The 18,241-nt window shown below is 31.2% G+C and overlaps 1 protein-coding gene across 1 annotated transcript in view; it reads left to right on the forward strand.

The window, feature by feature from the left end:
• The first annotated feature begins 200 nt into the window (after positions 1 to 200).
• The window catches only part of LOC129908233 (SEC14 domain and spectrin repeat-containing protein 1-B), a 34,603-nt gene continuing 16,562 nt past the window's right edge, over positions 201 to 18,241 (forward strand). The window contains exons 1-6 of the mRNA XM_055984604.1: positions 201 to 549; positions 11,404 to 11,596; positions 11,682 to 11,795; positions 11,907 to 12,081; positions 15,060 to 15,836; positions 16,650 to 17,014. Of these exons, the coding sequence (XP_055840579.1) occupies positions 383 to 549; positions 11,404 to 11,596; positions 11,682 to 11,795; positions 11,907 to 12,081; positions 15,060 to 15,836; positions 16,650 to 17,014 (1,791 nt within the window). The 5' untranslated portion in view covers positions 201 to 382. The remainder of the gene's footprint in view (positions 550 to 11,403; positions 11,597 to 11,681; positions 11,796 to 11,906; positions 12,082 to 15,059; positions 15,837 to 16,649; positions 17,015 to 18,241) is intronic.

Consider the following 18,241-nt stretch of genomic DNA (forward strand, 5'->3'; position numbering starts at 1 on the left):
CGCGCGGTGAAGCATATGAAGGCGATTGTTGATCGTTGATCGCTGATCGGTGGTCGGATCGGTCGGTTCGGTGGTGGTTAATGCATTGTGAAGTGCTGCACAGTGAGTGGTTGCCTATTTGTTGCACTGCTAATTTGTTGTAGAACTTGATTTTTTTTACTCCTTTTTCTTATTTTTTTTTTTTTCATCTACAAGTTGTCTTCTATTAGATTTCACATATGTTCAAGAAAACTAGTCGAACTTAAACTCGAAAAACCAACTTGAAAAAGGACAAAAAAAAAACTGTGCGTGTGTGTTTGGTATTTTTGTTTATTTGTGAAAATAATAAAGATACAATATCTATATAAACTTCATATAAGAAAAAGAAGCAAAAAAAAAAGTAATGGAGGAAGATGTCTTAAACGCGTTATTAACTCGAGCAGCCTACTTACCAGGTGGATTTGATCGTGAAGGCAGGATACTGGTTGTGGTCAGCATAATAAACGATTTACAGTTGTGGAATAGAAATTGCATTGAAATATGCATTTCATATATAAGACGATCGTTAAGGTAAGTTGCAGGTTTTTTTTGAGAGAGTAGGTAACTATGGTTTATTAGTACTAGATTAAAGAAATGCAAATAAGTTGGCACTGGAGAAGGTTGTTTTATTTTATTTAGGTTTTTTTTATTTAAGGCAATTTTTTAGTGAAAGAATTTGCTATTACTTATACGTACTACCCGAACACTATAACTGTAGAGTAAAAGGTCTCTTGATACTTGAACTTGACTTTAATGACAGCTTTAAACATGAAGTAATCAGTTGTTTGCGTATTGGAAGATACTATTTATTAACCACCTCGATCCCCTTCAAATTAATCCTTTTTTTGCCACTTCAAAAATTTTTTAGATTTTTCTATTCTAATTTTTATAAATTGAGAAAAGTAAAAGAATGTCTCGTTTAACAAACAATTGACTTTCCCATTAAGATCATATCATTAGCTTAAGAGATATAACGGGTGTCCCACAGTTATCGACCCTGATTTCTAAGGATTTGTTAGTCGAAAAACGTTTTAGGTAACTCTCGAGTTTGCACTTTGGGTAGATATTGGTTTAGTGGCAAAAAAAAAATCAAGGTTGGAAACTCGTCCATCAACCAACTCATATTCATAGTGCGTTTATCTGTACTCATTCCCACAGCCCAAACAGGTGGACGGATTACCTTCAACTTTGGTATAGTACAGATCATTTCAAAAGAATTTTGAAGTTTGTTTTTATTTATAATAAATATCGCCAAAAATTTCTCAATAATTTATATCAAACTTTGCAAACGTTGTATTAAAAGCGATGTCTCTAAAATATTTAGATACCTACTTATCAAAATGCATTTAAAAAAAAAAAAATTAAATCCCGTTTTCGAAAAAGTAAAAAATATTTTTTAAATATTTACATATTTGAAAAAAAAAAAAAAAATCAATCTCTCGTTGTAAATCCAAAAATTTGTTTTTCAATTTTTTATTCTGGATTTATATGATATTAAAACTATCTATGTATATTAGACTGGGCCAAAAAAATAAAATATTTTTTTTTTTGAAAGTTACTTCGAAAATCTTGTTCAGGATGATGAAAAAAAAATTTGGTGAAAATTTGAACCGTTAAAAAAAATTTTAAGAGGTCTATCATCGGTGTTTTTTATTTTTATACATGATATGATGTTTTACAACAGAACTGCTAGACGATCAAAGTAAAAAAAATTTCTGTTCATTTTTTCTTATATAAAATTAAATTTCCTACAAAAAAGATCTAATTGAAAATTTTCGTCAGACGAGCCGTATTCGAGTAATTAAGCTTTTTAAATCGAAGTGTTTTTTCAATTTGACTGTTTCACTTTGGAATTTTGTGATGAGCAAATAAGTGAATAGAAAAATAAAACTTTTTGACAGATTCTTATAGGAAATTTAATTCTCTACAAAAAAGGTCTCATAGTAATTTTCCCTAAATTGAGTTTTGAAGAAGTTATTCACGATTTAAATCGAGAAAAAAATTAAAAAATCAATTTTCAATTTCAAAATTTTCTAGTTCACTGAATATTCAATATTTTCAAATTAGCAAGATGTTTTCTTGTAGGGAATTAAACGTTCTATAAAAAGTTTCTTGGCAGCAAATTAATTGCTTTAACCGTTAAGAAGATATTCGTATCAAAACCAATGCCCACTGATTTCAATAGTTTTCTTATGAAAAGTATGCATTTGCGATTTGAATACGATTATCTTCTAAACGGTTAAAGCAATTAATTTGCTGCCAAGGAACTTTTTATAGAACGTTTAGTTCCCTACAAGAAAACATCTTGCTAATTTGAAAATATTGAATATTCAGTGAACTAGAAAATTTTGAAATTGAAAATTGATTTTTTAATTTTTTTCTCGATTTAAATCGTGAATAACTTCTTCAAAACTCAATTTAGGGAAAATTACTATGAGATCTTTTTTGTAGAGAATTAAATTTCCTATAAGAATCTGTCGAGGTTTTATTTTTCTATTCTTTTATTTGCTCATCACAAAATTCCAAAGTGAAACAGGCAAATTGAAAAAACACTTCGATTTAAAAAGCTTAATTACTCGAATACGGCTCGTCTGACAAAAATTTTCAATTAGATCTTTTTTGTAGGAAATTTAATTTTATATAAGAAAAAATGAACATAAATTTTTTTTACTTTGCTCGTCTAGCAGTTCTGTTGTAAAACATCATATCATGTATAAAAATAAAAAACACCGATGATAGACCTCTTAAAATTTTTTTTAACGGCTCAAATTTTCACCAAATTTTTTTTTTCATCATCCTGAACAAGATTTTCGAAGTAACTTTCAAAAAAAAAAATATTTTATTTTTTTGGCCCAGTCTAATCTATATGCAAATGCACATTTTTTTCTATAAGAATATTCCCTGAAATTAAATTAGTCGTTCCGAAAAAAAACGGATACAAAAAAAGTTTCTATGGCAGCTACCTTTAATAATGATTTTTGGAAAAGAAATTCATTAAAACATAAACCTGGTTAAAAAGCTTACACTTGAATTTTTTTTCGTTGAACTCGATTTCGAAACTTTTCCCATATGGCAAGTACCTACCTATCGTTATCTTATCTATCTTCAGAAAGAATTTTTTTTTTTTAAACGGGCTTATTATATTTAAAAAACTTTTTTTTTATAGTTTCTTAAAAATATTTGTTTAATATTATTTACAAAACAAAAAAACCGGTATGATTTGCATAAAAAATTTTTTTCTAAAAATTCTCTCCATAAATTTAATCAAGTGATAAACATACTTTGGCCTATAAAGAAGATAAGAAGATGACTTAGATATCGCTCATTTTCTTGAATACTGTCATAACTCGAAAATCACGAGTTTTGAGTTATGAATGCAGAAGTTATATGTAGCATAAAGTCATTTATATCAAAAAATGTTTTTTTTTTTTTTTTGAAAAATTCTTTTGTTTTAAAAATGTTTTGATGAATTTTGTTGTAATTTTTATTTGAGTGTTGACCAAGGGGCACAGGGTAAATTTAAAATTCGCTTGTTGTACCAATCAAACTCGTCATAAAATTTCAGGTACTCAGGATGAGTAGTTTCTAAGATATAGGGTTTCAAAAATGACAAAAATAGTAACTGACTCACTAACTGAACGATAATGAAAACTATGGAAAACTTTCCGTTTCTTAACGAAGAAACTTCTAATTTGACACAGTGATGGTGGTTCGAAGGAAAAAATTCAAAAATTTGACATTTCGACATTTCGATTTCCCGGCATGGTAACAACCTATTTTCGCTAAACTTTTATCAATTTATTGAAACGCATTTTTGACTATCGTATCTTATGTAAAGAAAAAATTATATTATTCTAATAGGTATCTTAATTAATACCTTAGAAAACATTAGAAATTGCGAAAAGTTTTGATTTTCTAAAGAAGAAGCTTGAATAACTAAATTACTATAAATTTTATAATCTACACTCTACAGGCTAAAGCCATACTCTGCAAAAAGTAACTGTATACAAAATGCGATTTCCAATATTGAAATTATGTTGTCACAAAAAGCACTGATATATAAAAGTATACCACTGATATATAAAAAGCATTAATATTAGAGCTACTTTTGTCATAAAAACAAATACGTGTGACCCAGTCGTTTGTTTTTTACAGTAACGATATTATTTAATAATCCCAATACTCATAAGAGCCATATTGTTATCTTGAATTAAAATAAATTAAGGTGTTCCAAGGATAATTTTGGTTTAACACAAAAGGCTTGCCAATTGCCACTTCAGATCGCTTAACCAAACATCTGTGTACAATAAATTAAGGTTCCCAAAAAATTGTTCAACTCGCTCACAAATCTCGATTGATCATTTATTTATCATGCCAAAGTAGGGTGCTCCTTTTTTCAACTGAATATTGGGTGACATCATATTTTATCTGTAAACCTGAAGTATTCTCAAATTATGTGAAAAGATTAAGGAGAAATACAACCAAAGACAACATAAAAATTTAAATTTTTATGATATAGTTTGGGAATAAATATTCTATATAGATTTTTTTTTTAATTCAAATTTGTCAGGGTTCCAATTGTTTTACAAATGAATGAAATATTTTAAGAATCAAATTTGACTCCCAAATTTATTTAAAAAAATAGTTATTATTTCTGGCTAAAAGATCCATTATGAAACAGGTATGAACTCAAATAAATATTAAAATTCTGATTCACTTTTGACCTAATTAAAAGCCATGTTTTATTTATGTTTATCCAAATGTAGAATCAATGTAATAAACAAGTTAAACACACAACAAAGTGAAAACAAAAAATTAAAATTGGAAAATTTCCAATTTCCAACCTTACCTAATAGATTGGGAGGGACTTATACTTTCCCATCATCAGTCAATATAAAAGCTTTTTAATAACTCAAATAAACTGTTGATGCTAATGTTGTTTTATTATTTGTTTAACCGAAATACCGGCTCAAACCTTAAACTTAATTTGAATTTTTTTCCCTCTTCAACTTGTTTACATCCAACAATAACAAAATGTAAACCAATTCATGAATAGATTTAAAGGTTTAAGTAAATAAATAAAACGCGGAACCACAAAATATTGAACCAATATCGCATTACCAATTCCATATCAATAAACTACGATCATTTTTATTCCATTTCTATGTAAAAAAAAAAAATAATTAATTAGCATTTCCGTTGTATTTGTATATATTTTTGTTGAAAATTGATTGTGTAATCAAAAAGTTCTACTTGTTACCATAATAAGAACAGAATTTTAATTTAAAAAAAAAAATTCAAAAACCGTGAAACATTTTGTCAAATAAAAAAAAAATATTGAATGCCAACTGTCAACAAACACATAATTCAAATAAATGTCTGTGAAAAAGTAGATATCTGTGTTTGTAACAAAAAAGTGTCACAACTTCATTATTTTTTATTTGTTTGTAGAATTTTTTTTCCAATAGTGGATTTAGAACGACTTTTTTCATTCCAATTGAGTGATCACGTCAACATTGGAAACATGGAAATTCTATAACAATTTTTTAATCGAACTCGTGCAGTTGAGTAATTTGTTAACGTTCACTGTTCTAGTTTGTTTAGTTTACCAACTTTAAAACTACAACTCTAACATTCCTGTCAAAGTTTGACAGGTCGACAAGTTATAGTGTAATATGAGGTCACACCTAGATGTTAATTGGAAAAGATATTTTGAAATTTTAATTCCTTTCACTTTGGCAAATAAAAAATCTTTTATGCTAAGATAAAGCAGTTAAAGGTGCCAAAAAACCGTATCTGGCTACAAAAAAAAATGATAAACTTCATTTTAGCCAAAAGATCCTAAAGAAAGAAAAACAACTATCTTTTTTTTTTTTTGGTAACTAAATACCTGTTTGGATAGATACGGTTTAAGCTCGATTTGCTTACCTTTGGATACTTTTAAGGGAAGTTATAGATTTCTCAAAAATTTTGTTTGGTTTGGGTTTCACAGTTTACCAACTTTTTATAAGCTTTATATAGGAGAAAATTGGCGTTTAGGAAAAATATCGTTATTAATTTTAACTTTTTTATACCAAAGTAAATATTCTGTCAATTCCAGCTTCTTTGATGCTTTATACCGGGACCCAATATTTCATTCAGTTTTTTTTTTTTTTTTTATAAAAAAGAGCAAGAACATACGACATCCTAATACACTTTACTTAAATTTTTCCATCTGATATATTTTGTTTGTCATACCAAATGAATTTCTAATTCCTGACTTTTGGAAGCTGGGAGAAAGAAAAAAGTGTGAAGTTCCAAAAACTAAAAAAAAAAACGAAAGAAAAAAAAAACACAAGCAACATAAAAAAAAATAAACGGTCTTGCTGGATTAAAGCTTTTGGGTATATCAATTTGATGTCGTCAGACATCTGTCCGGTTCATTGATTCCCAGGGTGTGAAAGGCTTTTAGATAAAATATCTAATGAATGTTTTTTTTTTTAGTTTTTTGTTTTCAATGAAAAAAAAAAACTTTGAATAACTTTTGAGTTTAATGGACTGACTTCTCTGTCAATTAAATTGAATATAATTTTGTAAATTTAATGAGATCAGCTTTTTTTGGGCTTGGGATAGATGTAATTTTAGTTTTTTGTAAAATAATGATTTTTAATTGGCAGGTAAATTTGAGATGTAATTGATATTGTTGTTTTTGAAAAAAAAAAAGTTTAATTAGATTTAGTTTATTGATATTGTAGATAAATAAATTGTGTTGTTAAATTGAATTGATTTATGGCTGAGGTACCGATATACATAAGTTTGTTAATTTATGAACAACGAGACTGAATTAGTAAAATTTTCTACTTTGCGTTTTGTAAACTAACATACTTAAAATAGCATACGTGTGAGTTATAATGTTGGAACTATCATTTAATTTTATTTTTGTTTTCAGTACCTACTTATTTTCTCTGTCCCTATAGTTTCTTGTTCTTTGGGAGTTCATACGAGATACGATTTTCCATTCCAAAGTTGCGGATTTCAAAAGGGCTGTCGAGTTTAAACAATATAATATGATATTTGCATAGGTAAAATTGGTCATAACAAAAGTATTGAGTATTTAAATAGTTTAATTGCCAAATGATTCTGATGGTTTTTGGACTTCTTCATCACTGTTATGTTGGGTTCGATCGAAAATTGTAGCTCAAATATAGCAGGAAAAAAGTTGTTAATGAATGCAAGCTTGAGAGAAGACTGAGTTGAGTTGATCCGAAAGACTAAAGTCAAGAAAAATCTTTGTTTACGTTATTAATCTAGTTTAATTTATGAAGCGAACATGGAAAAATTAATGTTTTACCAAATATGTGAATTTTTTAGCTAATTATAAACATGGTGTTTATGTGGCTATTCTTATTATTTTTTTTTTTGTTTCATTCATTAAAAAACAGAAACATTTACTTAAATAACTTAAATTTAATTAACGTTAACCTCTTAGGATCAACTCTATAAAATCAAAAGAGTTTATAAAATACTTTCTGACTTAGATCCTTGTTACAAATTATTTCTTAATGTAGATTAATGATAGCAGTTATGGCGATAGATTCAAACGATAGGAAATAAAATGCACGACTGGGTCGCACGTACTTGCTCTTGTAGTTCAAAGTATCTTTATCTTAAATATCTATTTGAAATTTAAGATTTTGTTTAGTGTCGGGAAAAAAAATTTAAAAAAATTGAAAGTTACAAATTTTTTTTTTTTTCAAAAACTTTTTAGAAAAATTTTTTTCAAAAACTTTTTTCATTTTTTTTTTTATATTTGACACTTCAAAATGATTTCTGTAAATTTTGAATAAAATTGACTTATGCTTTAATGAAATATATGAACTTAAAAAATATGTCAATTTTTGAAAAACGGCAACGCCATATTTCCGTTCTCCGAGTTTTTTGAGAAAAACTAAAAACGCAGTTTTGTTATAATCAATAAGACTATTACGTGCACCAAATTTAATCGAAATCGTTAGAGCCGTTTTCGAGAAAGTTGCAATACCTCGAAAACGTTATATGGGAGATATGCGTTAAAAAAGAGATATTAAAAAAATAAAAACAATGGGTCTAGGGAATTACGTAAAAATCATCTGTACCAAGTTTCAAGCAAATCCATTCTTCCGTTTAGGCCCTAGCTCGATGTACAGATGGACGCACAGACCGACGGACGGCATGGCGAAAACTACTTTTTTGATCTTCTCCATCAACGTAATTTTGGTTTTGATTAAAACCTCGAATTTTTTTTTTCTACACGAAACCAATACCTACTTGCCCTATAGATACGGTGACCATCCGTCCCGGTTTAGGTACCAGGGACTGTCCCGTATTTCTACAGCTTGTCCCGGGTTTTTATTTAAGAAACCCGGGACGTATAAGTGTCCCGTATTTTGTAATTTGTCCCGTGACTGTCCCGTATTTGGACAATCTCTGATTTTTGTATTTAATATTTTAAATACTTTTTACGGAAAACAAGAAAAGAGTGGCTGGAAATTAAAATTTTTCTAATTTTTCGGATAAAGCATCAAACCTAGTACGCTGCTAAAGTAAAACGAACATTTTTCTAAGTCTCCAAAGGGAACAAACTTTAGCTGCAAGAAAAATTGCCTGGACAAATAAATGGGAGTGACAAACAATTGAAAAATCTCCATATATTCTGGCATAGATAAGAATTTCGCTGCGTACTGTGCAACGAAAAGCAAAATTTTGTGCTGGATTTGTATGAGAATTTTCGTTTCGCATCTAGAGTAGGCTTTAGTTTTTTTTAAATTTTCGTCAATTATTAAGTTCCAGCTTCTGTTTGTCAGGTTGCTACACCAGGTAAAATGTTTTCGAATAAAGAACAACTTATATGGAAGAGTAAAGAACCCAGATTAGTTTCAAAACTTTTAAGGACATATTGAAAGCTGTGTTAAAAATCATACAATTTCCAAATCATTTAAAATAAAATTAAAATGTTAAAAAACAGCTCTCCCGATTTTGATTAAAAAAATATTTTCTTAGAAGTTTTCAACAGACATTATTATAAAACCATTTTCTTGATTTCCGATTTCGTAAACAACTCAAATGATTTCAACAAAAACGCTCCTATAACATGGTTTAGGAAATCTTGATATAAAAATAAGGACAAATTATGAAAACTCATTTAAAAAAATTTAATTTTTTTTTTTTTGAAAAATCAATATTTTCAAAACGATCCAACGAATTTTGTATCTGTCCCGGGTTTCGCTTCCAGAAATATGGTCACGGTACCTATAGAGCAAGTAAAAAGGGAAAATTGACAAATGTGGAATATTGCATTAAAAGTAAAAAAGAAGCTTTCAATCAAAAACTTTCAAGGAATAAAGTTCATGGTTGTTTTTGCTTTAATAAACATGATAAATAAGGATTTTTTTCATTCGCAACAGAACCTGAGTTGACAAAATAAAAATTGTGTTTCTTTTTTGAATCAAAACGTTCATGTTGTAAGATTCGTCTTTCATTCTGAAAATTTTATAAACAATTCAAAGCGCTATATCAGTGTGCTCAGAATAAATGAATTGCATTTTTTTTTTATTTTGAAATTTTTCGAAAAAGAACCATAATATTCCCTTGTAATAGATCAAAAACAATAATACTGAAAAAATAAAATGCACGATTGGGTGGCACGAACTTACTATTAGAATTCAAATTGCTTAAATATTTAAGACTTTTTATACGGAAATTTGGGAATAGTAGAATTTGGTAACCTTTGTGTTGGTCGGATTTAGGTCGAAATAATTAAATTACTTATTTCATTTTGACCTGAATCCCATTCATCGACTTAATAAATAAACAAGGATTATTTTGCGCAAATTTGTTTGGGTTCTCATATCTCATAACGCTGGCAATGGCGGCTTAAACGAGTTTTTTTTTAAATGATTACAGGGTGTTTCACAGTCAAAAATACAAACCAAATTTAAATGATTTAAAACTTTTTCTGAGCTATTGTGGTTAAGAAAAGAACAAATAGATAGAACTCAGAAAAAGTTTTAAACCTAAATTAATTTTGTTTTTAAAAATTATTATTTAAATTCACTCAGTTTGTTTATTTTTTTTTTTTTAATTACTTTCAGGAGTCGTTTTTATGAAAAAAAGTGATTTTTTTTAAAGAAAATACGTGTTACGTTCTTTTTTGAATAAAATGATATGAAAGTTAAAAAACAACATAAAAAACAAAGAAAATTGGATTTGATGCAAAATTACGGATAAACGGTTTTCTGCAAAACTTGCGGACATGAGATTTTTTTAGATTTTTGACATAAGTTATAGAATATCCAAACAAAGATAGAAACAAAAAAAATTAGCCTATTAGCACTAATTGCAAGTTTGTACCAGGATGTTTTTTAGTGCACATCCCAAAATTTCCCCTTTTCTCAAAAAATACCATTTTGTCATAGATATAAATGTTTTTTTGCATTGCATTGTTTTGATTCTTAATGATAATGGATATGAAAACCGTCATGCAAAATATGATTCCGCTACCTTTACTTTTAAGGGTTTTTCGGAAGTAAGTTAGCAACTGTTATAATAATATGGGTTGAAAGATGAAAAACAGGTATAACTTTTTTCAGAGACGTCAGATTGCCTTGATTTTAGATTTTTTGGAATCAGCATTAAAAAATACCTTGAAATCATGTATCATATGTGTATATAATACCATAGCCTATTTTTGCTAATTTTGAAAATCTGCATTTCGCGATTTGACCTTGAAATCGCTACAAGCGGACATGAGAATTTTCTAGACTTTTGAGATATGTTATAGAATGGCAAAAGGAAGATATTGAGCAAAAAAATTTCTACTAACATTCATTCCGAGGTTAAACCCTTATTTGATTGGATTAATATATTTTAATCCAAAATAGTCACTGTGGCGTATACGTAATATTTTTTTTTTTTAATTTCAAATTAATAGAAGAACATCTTTCGCTGACCAAATATTGAAACTAGTTCACCTTTCTTCACTATTTGTTTATCATTTTTTTCGAAACTTAAATGTCTACTAAAAGGAAGACAAAATAAATGCATTTTCAATTTTTTTCAAAAAAATTTTGGACTTTTTTTTCCAATATCATATATTTAGGGAGATACGATAGTTTGCACCAAAAGTATTAGTTACGCTGGTTTAAAACAATTTACATTTATATTTAACGTCAATTTTTTTAATAAAATTTTTTTGCAATAAAGTCCTTTCTAGACGAATCAATATTGCATTGCTTAGGAGAGTAATTATATTAAATATTTAATTTTATTTTTGTTTTATCTCATTTAATAAATTGTATACCTTTAAGATTTAAAGCAATTTCGGTTTTATTAATACATATAAATAAAATCATTTTGTTTCTCTTATAGCCCAGAACTTCTCAGCAAAGGCATCGCAGTCATAGTAGACGCTCAACGCTGTTCATCTCGAATAACTCGCACACATTCCCGTACAATTTACTCCCTCTTCGGAGATACACCAATTACACTTTTTCTAGTCAGATCCGAAGGATTTTGGGAAAAGCACGTTGAGCCATGTGCCAAATCCCACACAAAAGAAGAAGTAAGTTTTTTTTTTCAATATTACTAACTATCAAATCAATAACAACTATCTCCTATCTCGCCATTCGCACTTTCTCTTATACCAGCCAATAGTTGTATCTAAAAGTCGTATCTCCAAGTACATAGATACAAACAATTTGCCAGAGGAATTAGGTGGTACACTAACATACAACCACGATCTATGGCTACAAAATCGAAAGGTAGGTCAGCGCCACAAATCATCGACGGTGGCGTCACGTAGCTAGTCGTTGGTCGATGTAAATGATCTTCAATTCATCTTTCTACATCATTCATTCATTCATATTTTTCAGGCTATTGATGAATTCCGTAAGACTTTCGATCGGACCATTCGAGACATAGAGAATCTGCATGTTCTACTCTCGGACAGTAAATCATTGCGACCTTCAGATGCTGATCAGGAGCTCAAGCAGTGCACCCTGATCTACTCTCAAGTACAAACTGAGATAGCTGACACGATAGATACAGGTATGTAGCTTGTACTTGTACATGACTTCAGTATTCACTTACTTCAAACTGAAAACTAGTAAGTGAATACTTGAGTTATGTTGAAATATTTTTTCATTGAAAAAAAAAATACAATTTTTTTGTTTTGAACTTTTTGTCTCCTTAAAACTCGTTGAAATAACTTACTTACATCACCAAAGTGTCCGAAAGAGTTGTGAGTACTTGCTCAAGGAAGCTCCTCAACTTTACTGAATTTTATGAGCTTTTCTTATAAAACAAAATTCAAAGAGACATTTAAAGAGTAAAAAACAGCTAAAAATAGGGTTGCCACTTTTGCGACTTTCCTTAAAATTTTTAACTTCATACTTTTGCAAAACAATAGTTCGTCCTAAGAAAACTTATTTGTCAGTAATGAAAAGAAAAAAAAATAAGGTGAGGCCAAGTAGTATAAAAATAAAAATAGGCTCTGTCGGTCGCTGCGACAAAAAATTAAAAATAATTACCTTGTTCCAAGTACTCAAGGTGCCTATACAAGCAGATAAAATTTTATTTGTCACGGTGTAGGTTATGAAATCATTATGAGCCTGAGCGTGCTCCATTTTCAAGTACCAACTCGAACATAATCTCGCAGAAAATGTGGGTTTGTTGAAGTTAATCTTAATTGTAATTTTGTTTTATTTATGAAATTCAAGCTCGAAAGAGTTATTATGGAACTGTCGCCGGAGGTTATAGTTGACTCTCAATTCAATTATTTTTATTTTTCTGAGACATTGTTTTGTATTGTGAAGGATTTTATTGAACCATATGAGATACAAATTAATTTGAAATTTGACATAAAAATAAATGAATAAAAAATATCCAAAATGTTTAAAGATATATGAATCATATACTTTTGCCAATTAGAATAGGCTATATAAATAGGCTATATAAATATTTTGTCGTCGACTTTTGTCGTCGACTTTTGTCGTCGACTTTTGTTGTCGACTTAAGTCGAAGACTTTAGTCGAAGACCTTAGTCGAAGACTTTAGTCGAAGACTTTAGTCGAAGACTTTAGTCGAAGACTTTAGTCGAAGACTTTAGTCGAAGACTTTAGTCGAAGACTTTAGTCGAAGACTTTAGTCGAAGACTTTAGTCGAAGACTTTAGTTGAAGACTTTAGTTGAAGACTTTAGTCGAAGACTTTTGTCGAAGACTTTAGTTGAAGACTTTAGTTGAAGACTTTAGTTGAAGACTTTAGTCGAAGACTTTTGTCGTCGACTTTTGTCGTCGACTTTTGTCGTCGACTTTTGTCGTCGACTTTTGTCGTCGACTTTTGTCGTTGATATTTGTCGTTGATATTTGTCGTTGATATTTGTCGTTGATATTTGTCGTTGATATTTGTCGTTGATATTTGTCGTTGATATTTGTCGTTGATATTTGTCGTTGATATTTGTCGTTGATATTTGTCGTTGATATTTGTCGTTGATATTTGTCGTTGATATTTGTCGTTGATATTTGTCGTTGATATTTGTCGTTGATATTTGTCGTTGATATTTGTCGTTGATATTTGTCGTTGATATTTGTCGTTGATATTTGTCGTTGATATTTGTCGTTGATATTTGTCGTTGATATTTGTCGTTGATATTTGTCGTTGATATTTGTCGTTGATATTTGTCGTTGATATTTGTCGTTGATATTTGTCGTTGATATTTGTCGTTGATATTTGTCGTTGATATTTGTCGTTGATATTTGTCGTTGATATTTGTCGTTGATATTTGTCGTTGATATTTGTCGTTGATATTTGTCGTTGATATTTGTCGTTGATATTTGTCGTTGATATTTGTCGTTGATATTTGTCGTTGATATTTGTCGTTGATATTTGTCGTTGATATTTGTCGTCGACTTTTGTCGTCGACTTTTGCCGTCGACTTTTGTCGTCGACTTTTGTCGTCGACTTTTGTTGTCGACTTTAGTCGAAGACTTTTGTCGTCGAGTTTTGTCGTCGACTTTTGTCGTCGACTTTAGTCGTCGACTTTAGTCGAAGACTTTTGTCGTCGACTTTTGTCGTCGACTTTAGTCGAAGACTTTTGTCGTCGACTTTTGTCGTCGACTTTTGTCGTCGACTTTTGACGTCGACTTTTGACGTCGACTTTTGTCGTCGACTTTTGTCGTCGACTTTTGTCGTCAACTTTTGTCGTCGACTTTTGTCGTCGACTTTTGTCGAAGTTTTTTGTCGTCGACTTTAGTCGAAGACTTTTGTCGTCGACTTTTGTTGTCGACTTTTGGCGTCGACTTTTGTTGTCGACTTTTGTCGTCGACTTTTGTCGTCGACTTTTGTCGTCGACTTTTGTCGTCGGCTTTTGTCGTCGGCTTTTGTCGTCGACTTTTGTCGTCGACTTTTGTCGTCGACTTTTGTCGTCGACTTTTGTCGTCGACTTTAGTCGTCGACTTTAGTCGAAGACTTTTGTCGTCGACTTTTGTCGTCGACTTTAGTCGAAGACTTTTGTCGTCGACTTTTGTCGTCGACTTTTGTCGTCGACTTTTGACGTCGACTTTTGACGTCGACTTTTGTCGTCGACTTTTGTCGTCGACTTTAGTCGTTTTGATTTGCATATTTGAGTTGAAGATTCGATTCGCAGATTTATTTTTCTGTTTTTGTTTTTTAATAAGAAAATCTTTGCATTCTCGGATAATCATTAATTTTTGGATTGTATTTAATTTATCATAAAACTTCTTAAATCCAATTAAATATTCTCGAAGTCGAACTTCTCCACCTTTAAGCGGTAATTCCATTTCATTTTCTATCACGCTGTTTGCTCATCAATTTTCTGCAAAGTAGAAAAAAAAACACTTGCAAGCACCTTGCAAACTATACCATTAGATAGCATAAGGAAGTCTCATAAAATTCTTCATCCAACAAGTCTCCCTTTGTACTATTATATTGCAAGAAATTCCAATGCTTTTAGTGTATTACTATTACCACTCTTGTTTACCACAAACTCACTTTATATCTTTTACAGGTAATCGACTGTTAACCCGGATCACAGATAGCTATCGTTTGCAACCTCCGTCGACGTCTTCATCGCCTTTGTCCACCGCCAACAACGAACAACACTCCCCTGGAACCAACCACACCTCTTCTCCTTTGACGATCTCTCACTCAACCGCCACAAGTAGCACCACCAACCAGCATCACAAGGTGTTGCCACCCGACATGGCCAACGAGCGAGCACGCACCGAGCAACTACTGATCGACATCCAGAAGAAACAAACCGACATTCGATCGGCCTGGCGCGACCTGGAACACAGTGTCCATGAAGCCCGTGAAGTGGCTGCCCTCGAAGAAGGCGTCGCCTTCGTCACAAATTGGATCCTTAATACAGCCGAACAGATGCTTAACCGCAACCAAACGATCGGTTGCGATGTCAAGGCATGCGAAGAACTCCGGCGCGAACACGAAACCCTCGAGATGGAATGTCGCGAAACCTATGGCTTCTATGCGGAGCTTTTATACAAGATCGAATCACACTCGAAGGCCAAAGAATCTGCCAGTCCCGCCTACAAGGATTTGATGTCACAGCGGGAATTCATGAATTTCGTTTGTCGCAGCTTTGCCACGCGTCTCGAACGACGACGCAACATTCTAATTACGTCGCTGCGATTTTATCGATTGGTCACCGATTATTTCGATCGCACCACCTCAGTATTCGAATCTCTAGTCATGGGCAATAAGGTTGAAGACTTTGAGGCGGCCGCAGGGAATCTGCAAAAATTGAAGGACAGTCAAGTGGGATTGGGTGAGTTAAGAGGGTCTTAAATAGTAATGGGAACTATCGAATAAAAACTATCAAACTATCGATAGTTGTAAAATGTTCATTCATTCGATAGTTTTAAGTCATTCATTCATTCATTCGTTTAGTTACTATTTTCATTCGAATAGTGTTTTTATTCGATAGTTTTTTATTCGATAGTTTTTTCATTCGAATAGTTTTTTTATTCGATAGTTTTTTATTCGATAGTTTTTTGATTCAAATAGTTTTTTACGCTAGTTTTATCATTCAAATAGTTTTTTTTATAGTTTTTATTCGATAGTTTATTCGATAGTTTTTATCCGATAGTTTATTCGATAGTTTTTTATTCGATAGTTTTTTCATTCAAATAGTTTTTTTTACGATAGTTTTATCATTCGAATAGTTTTTTTTATTCGATAGTTTTTAGTCGATAGTTTATTCGATAGTATTTATCCGATAGTTTTATTCGATAATTTTTTTCGATAGTTTTTTCATTTGAATAATTTTTTTATTCGATAGTTTTTTCATTCAAATAGTTTCCTTTTATCATTCGAATAGTTTTTTTTATTCCATATTTTTTAGTCGATAGTTTATTCGATAGTTTCTTACCCGATAGTTTTATTCGATAATTTGATTCGATAGTTTTTATTCGAATGAATAAATGAATTAAAGAATGAAATATTCGATAGCTCAAATCATTCAGTTACTAACAACTATCGATAGTTCAAATAATTCGATAGTTCCCATCACTAATCTTAAACTTTTTTTTTTAACAATCAATTCAATTTCATATATGTGACCACAAATCAACCTTTCCAGAGGCCCTCGAAAAAGAACTGGTCAAAGAGGGCGAAAAACTCAGCGATATGCTGTCAATGCCCGTTAAGGATGCCCTCGGCCGAGATCTGCATATCGATTACAGCGATGACATTGTGAATGTCAAAGATATTTTGGATACGACAATCGCCAGGCGGAACATCTTCATTGACAGTGTGGAGTTGCAGAAACTCACCTTGGAGCAGGTGACACACATCCACACGTATGAGTTGGACGCTCGAATGGCCAGCAAATGGATGGACGACTTGTACGGTGTCATGATCAAGTGTCATTCGCATGTGGGCTGCAATGTGCACGAGATTCAGGTGCAGAAAGATGAGTTGCAAACATTTCAAGAAACTGGAAAGGTGAGTTTTGTTTTTCTTCTCTTCTTTTGTTTTGCGCCATCCGTTTCCGTCACTGATTCGACTCTATAGCCTAAAGTCTTTTTAACATCTTCACTGGTCGTTTTGGTTAAACGGTACAATTGAAATGGGGTGGTCGCTGGTTGGTCAGGTGGCATGATAAATAGAGTCTGAAAGCCTGACTGACTTCGAGTTCGACTGCTGTCGTCGTGTAGTTGGAGGAAGTGGATGTTTTGTGTTGATTTCCGTTGCTGATTGCTATGCAATTTGCAATGTCAAGGTGATGGTTATGGTGCACCAGCCGGCAGCGGTTGATGGTGCAGATAGAGATGTGTTGTGTAGATGTGCATCGAAGAATGACAGTTTTGGGTCAGTTAGTTAGTGCATGTAATTTAAGTAATTACAATTTTATTGCTTTGTTAGACATTTTTGTGCTCGTGCATATACGAGTAGAGCAAAGAGCGTATTGACACTTGAAAAATGATACAGAAGAAGGTTAATGGTCTTAGAAACTGCTCTAGGCACTTTTGTTCACTGGATTAGAAAGGTTCAAATCTTGTTAGAAATTACACGCTATGTTACTGATGGAAGAAAACATTATATTTAATGGTTGGTTAATTTTTTGAAAGGGGATCAAATTTACTTTGTTATAGATCTGGATTAATCTTCAATAAAAATGAAGAACATGTTTAAAGACAAGAATCTTTACGCACGCGTTGGTGGTTTTCTTTTGGTAGATCAAACCTCTATCTGGGAAACCGATGAAGTTTTGAATATCTACCAGAGTTATGCGCGACGGAGTTACGCGCGTCAAAGTTACGCAAAACCGAAGTTACGAAAAACCGAAGTTATGCAAATCTGAAGTTATTAAAAACCGAAGTTATGAAAAACCAGATTTATGAACAACAAAGCTATGAAACGTGGTTTTTGGGTTGGCAACCATTGAGAGGAACGATATACGGAAGGAACGTACCAAAAAGCTAGAGCGTATAGGTTGAGTCAAGGCAAGAAAAAAATTGTACGGGACGGGGTGTCTAATTTTTCTAAAAAAATGACTAAATTTGGAAAAGAAAATTATTTAAAATCAACGGTTACAAAAAAAATTTCTAGAGTGACAAATAGCTTTTGAAATTGGTTAGCTTTCAAATGAAAAGGAAACACTTTTGATGGGAGAAAAAAAAATTTTCAATCGGCTTTTTAAATAACTTTATAGTTTAACTTTAAGTTTAC

This window comes from Episyrphus balteatus, chromosome 2 (assembly GCF_945859705.1).
Source record: "Episyrphus balteatus chromosome 2, idEpiBalt1.1, whole genome shotgun sequence".
Lineage (NCBI taxonomy): Eukaryota > Metazoa > Arthropoda > Insecta > Diptera > Syrphidae > Episyrphus > Episyrphus balteatus.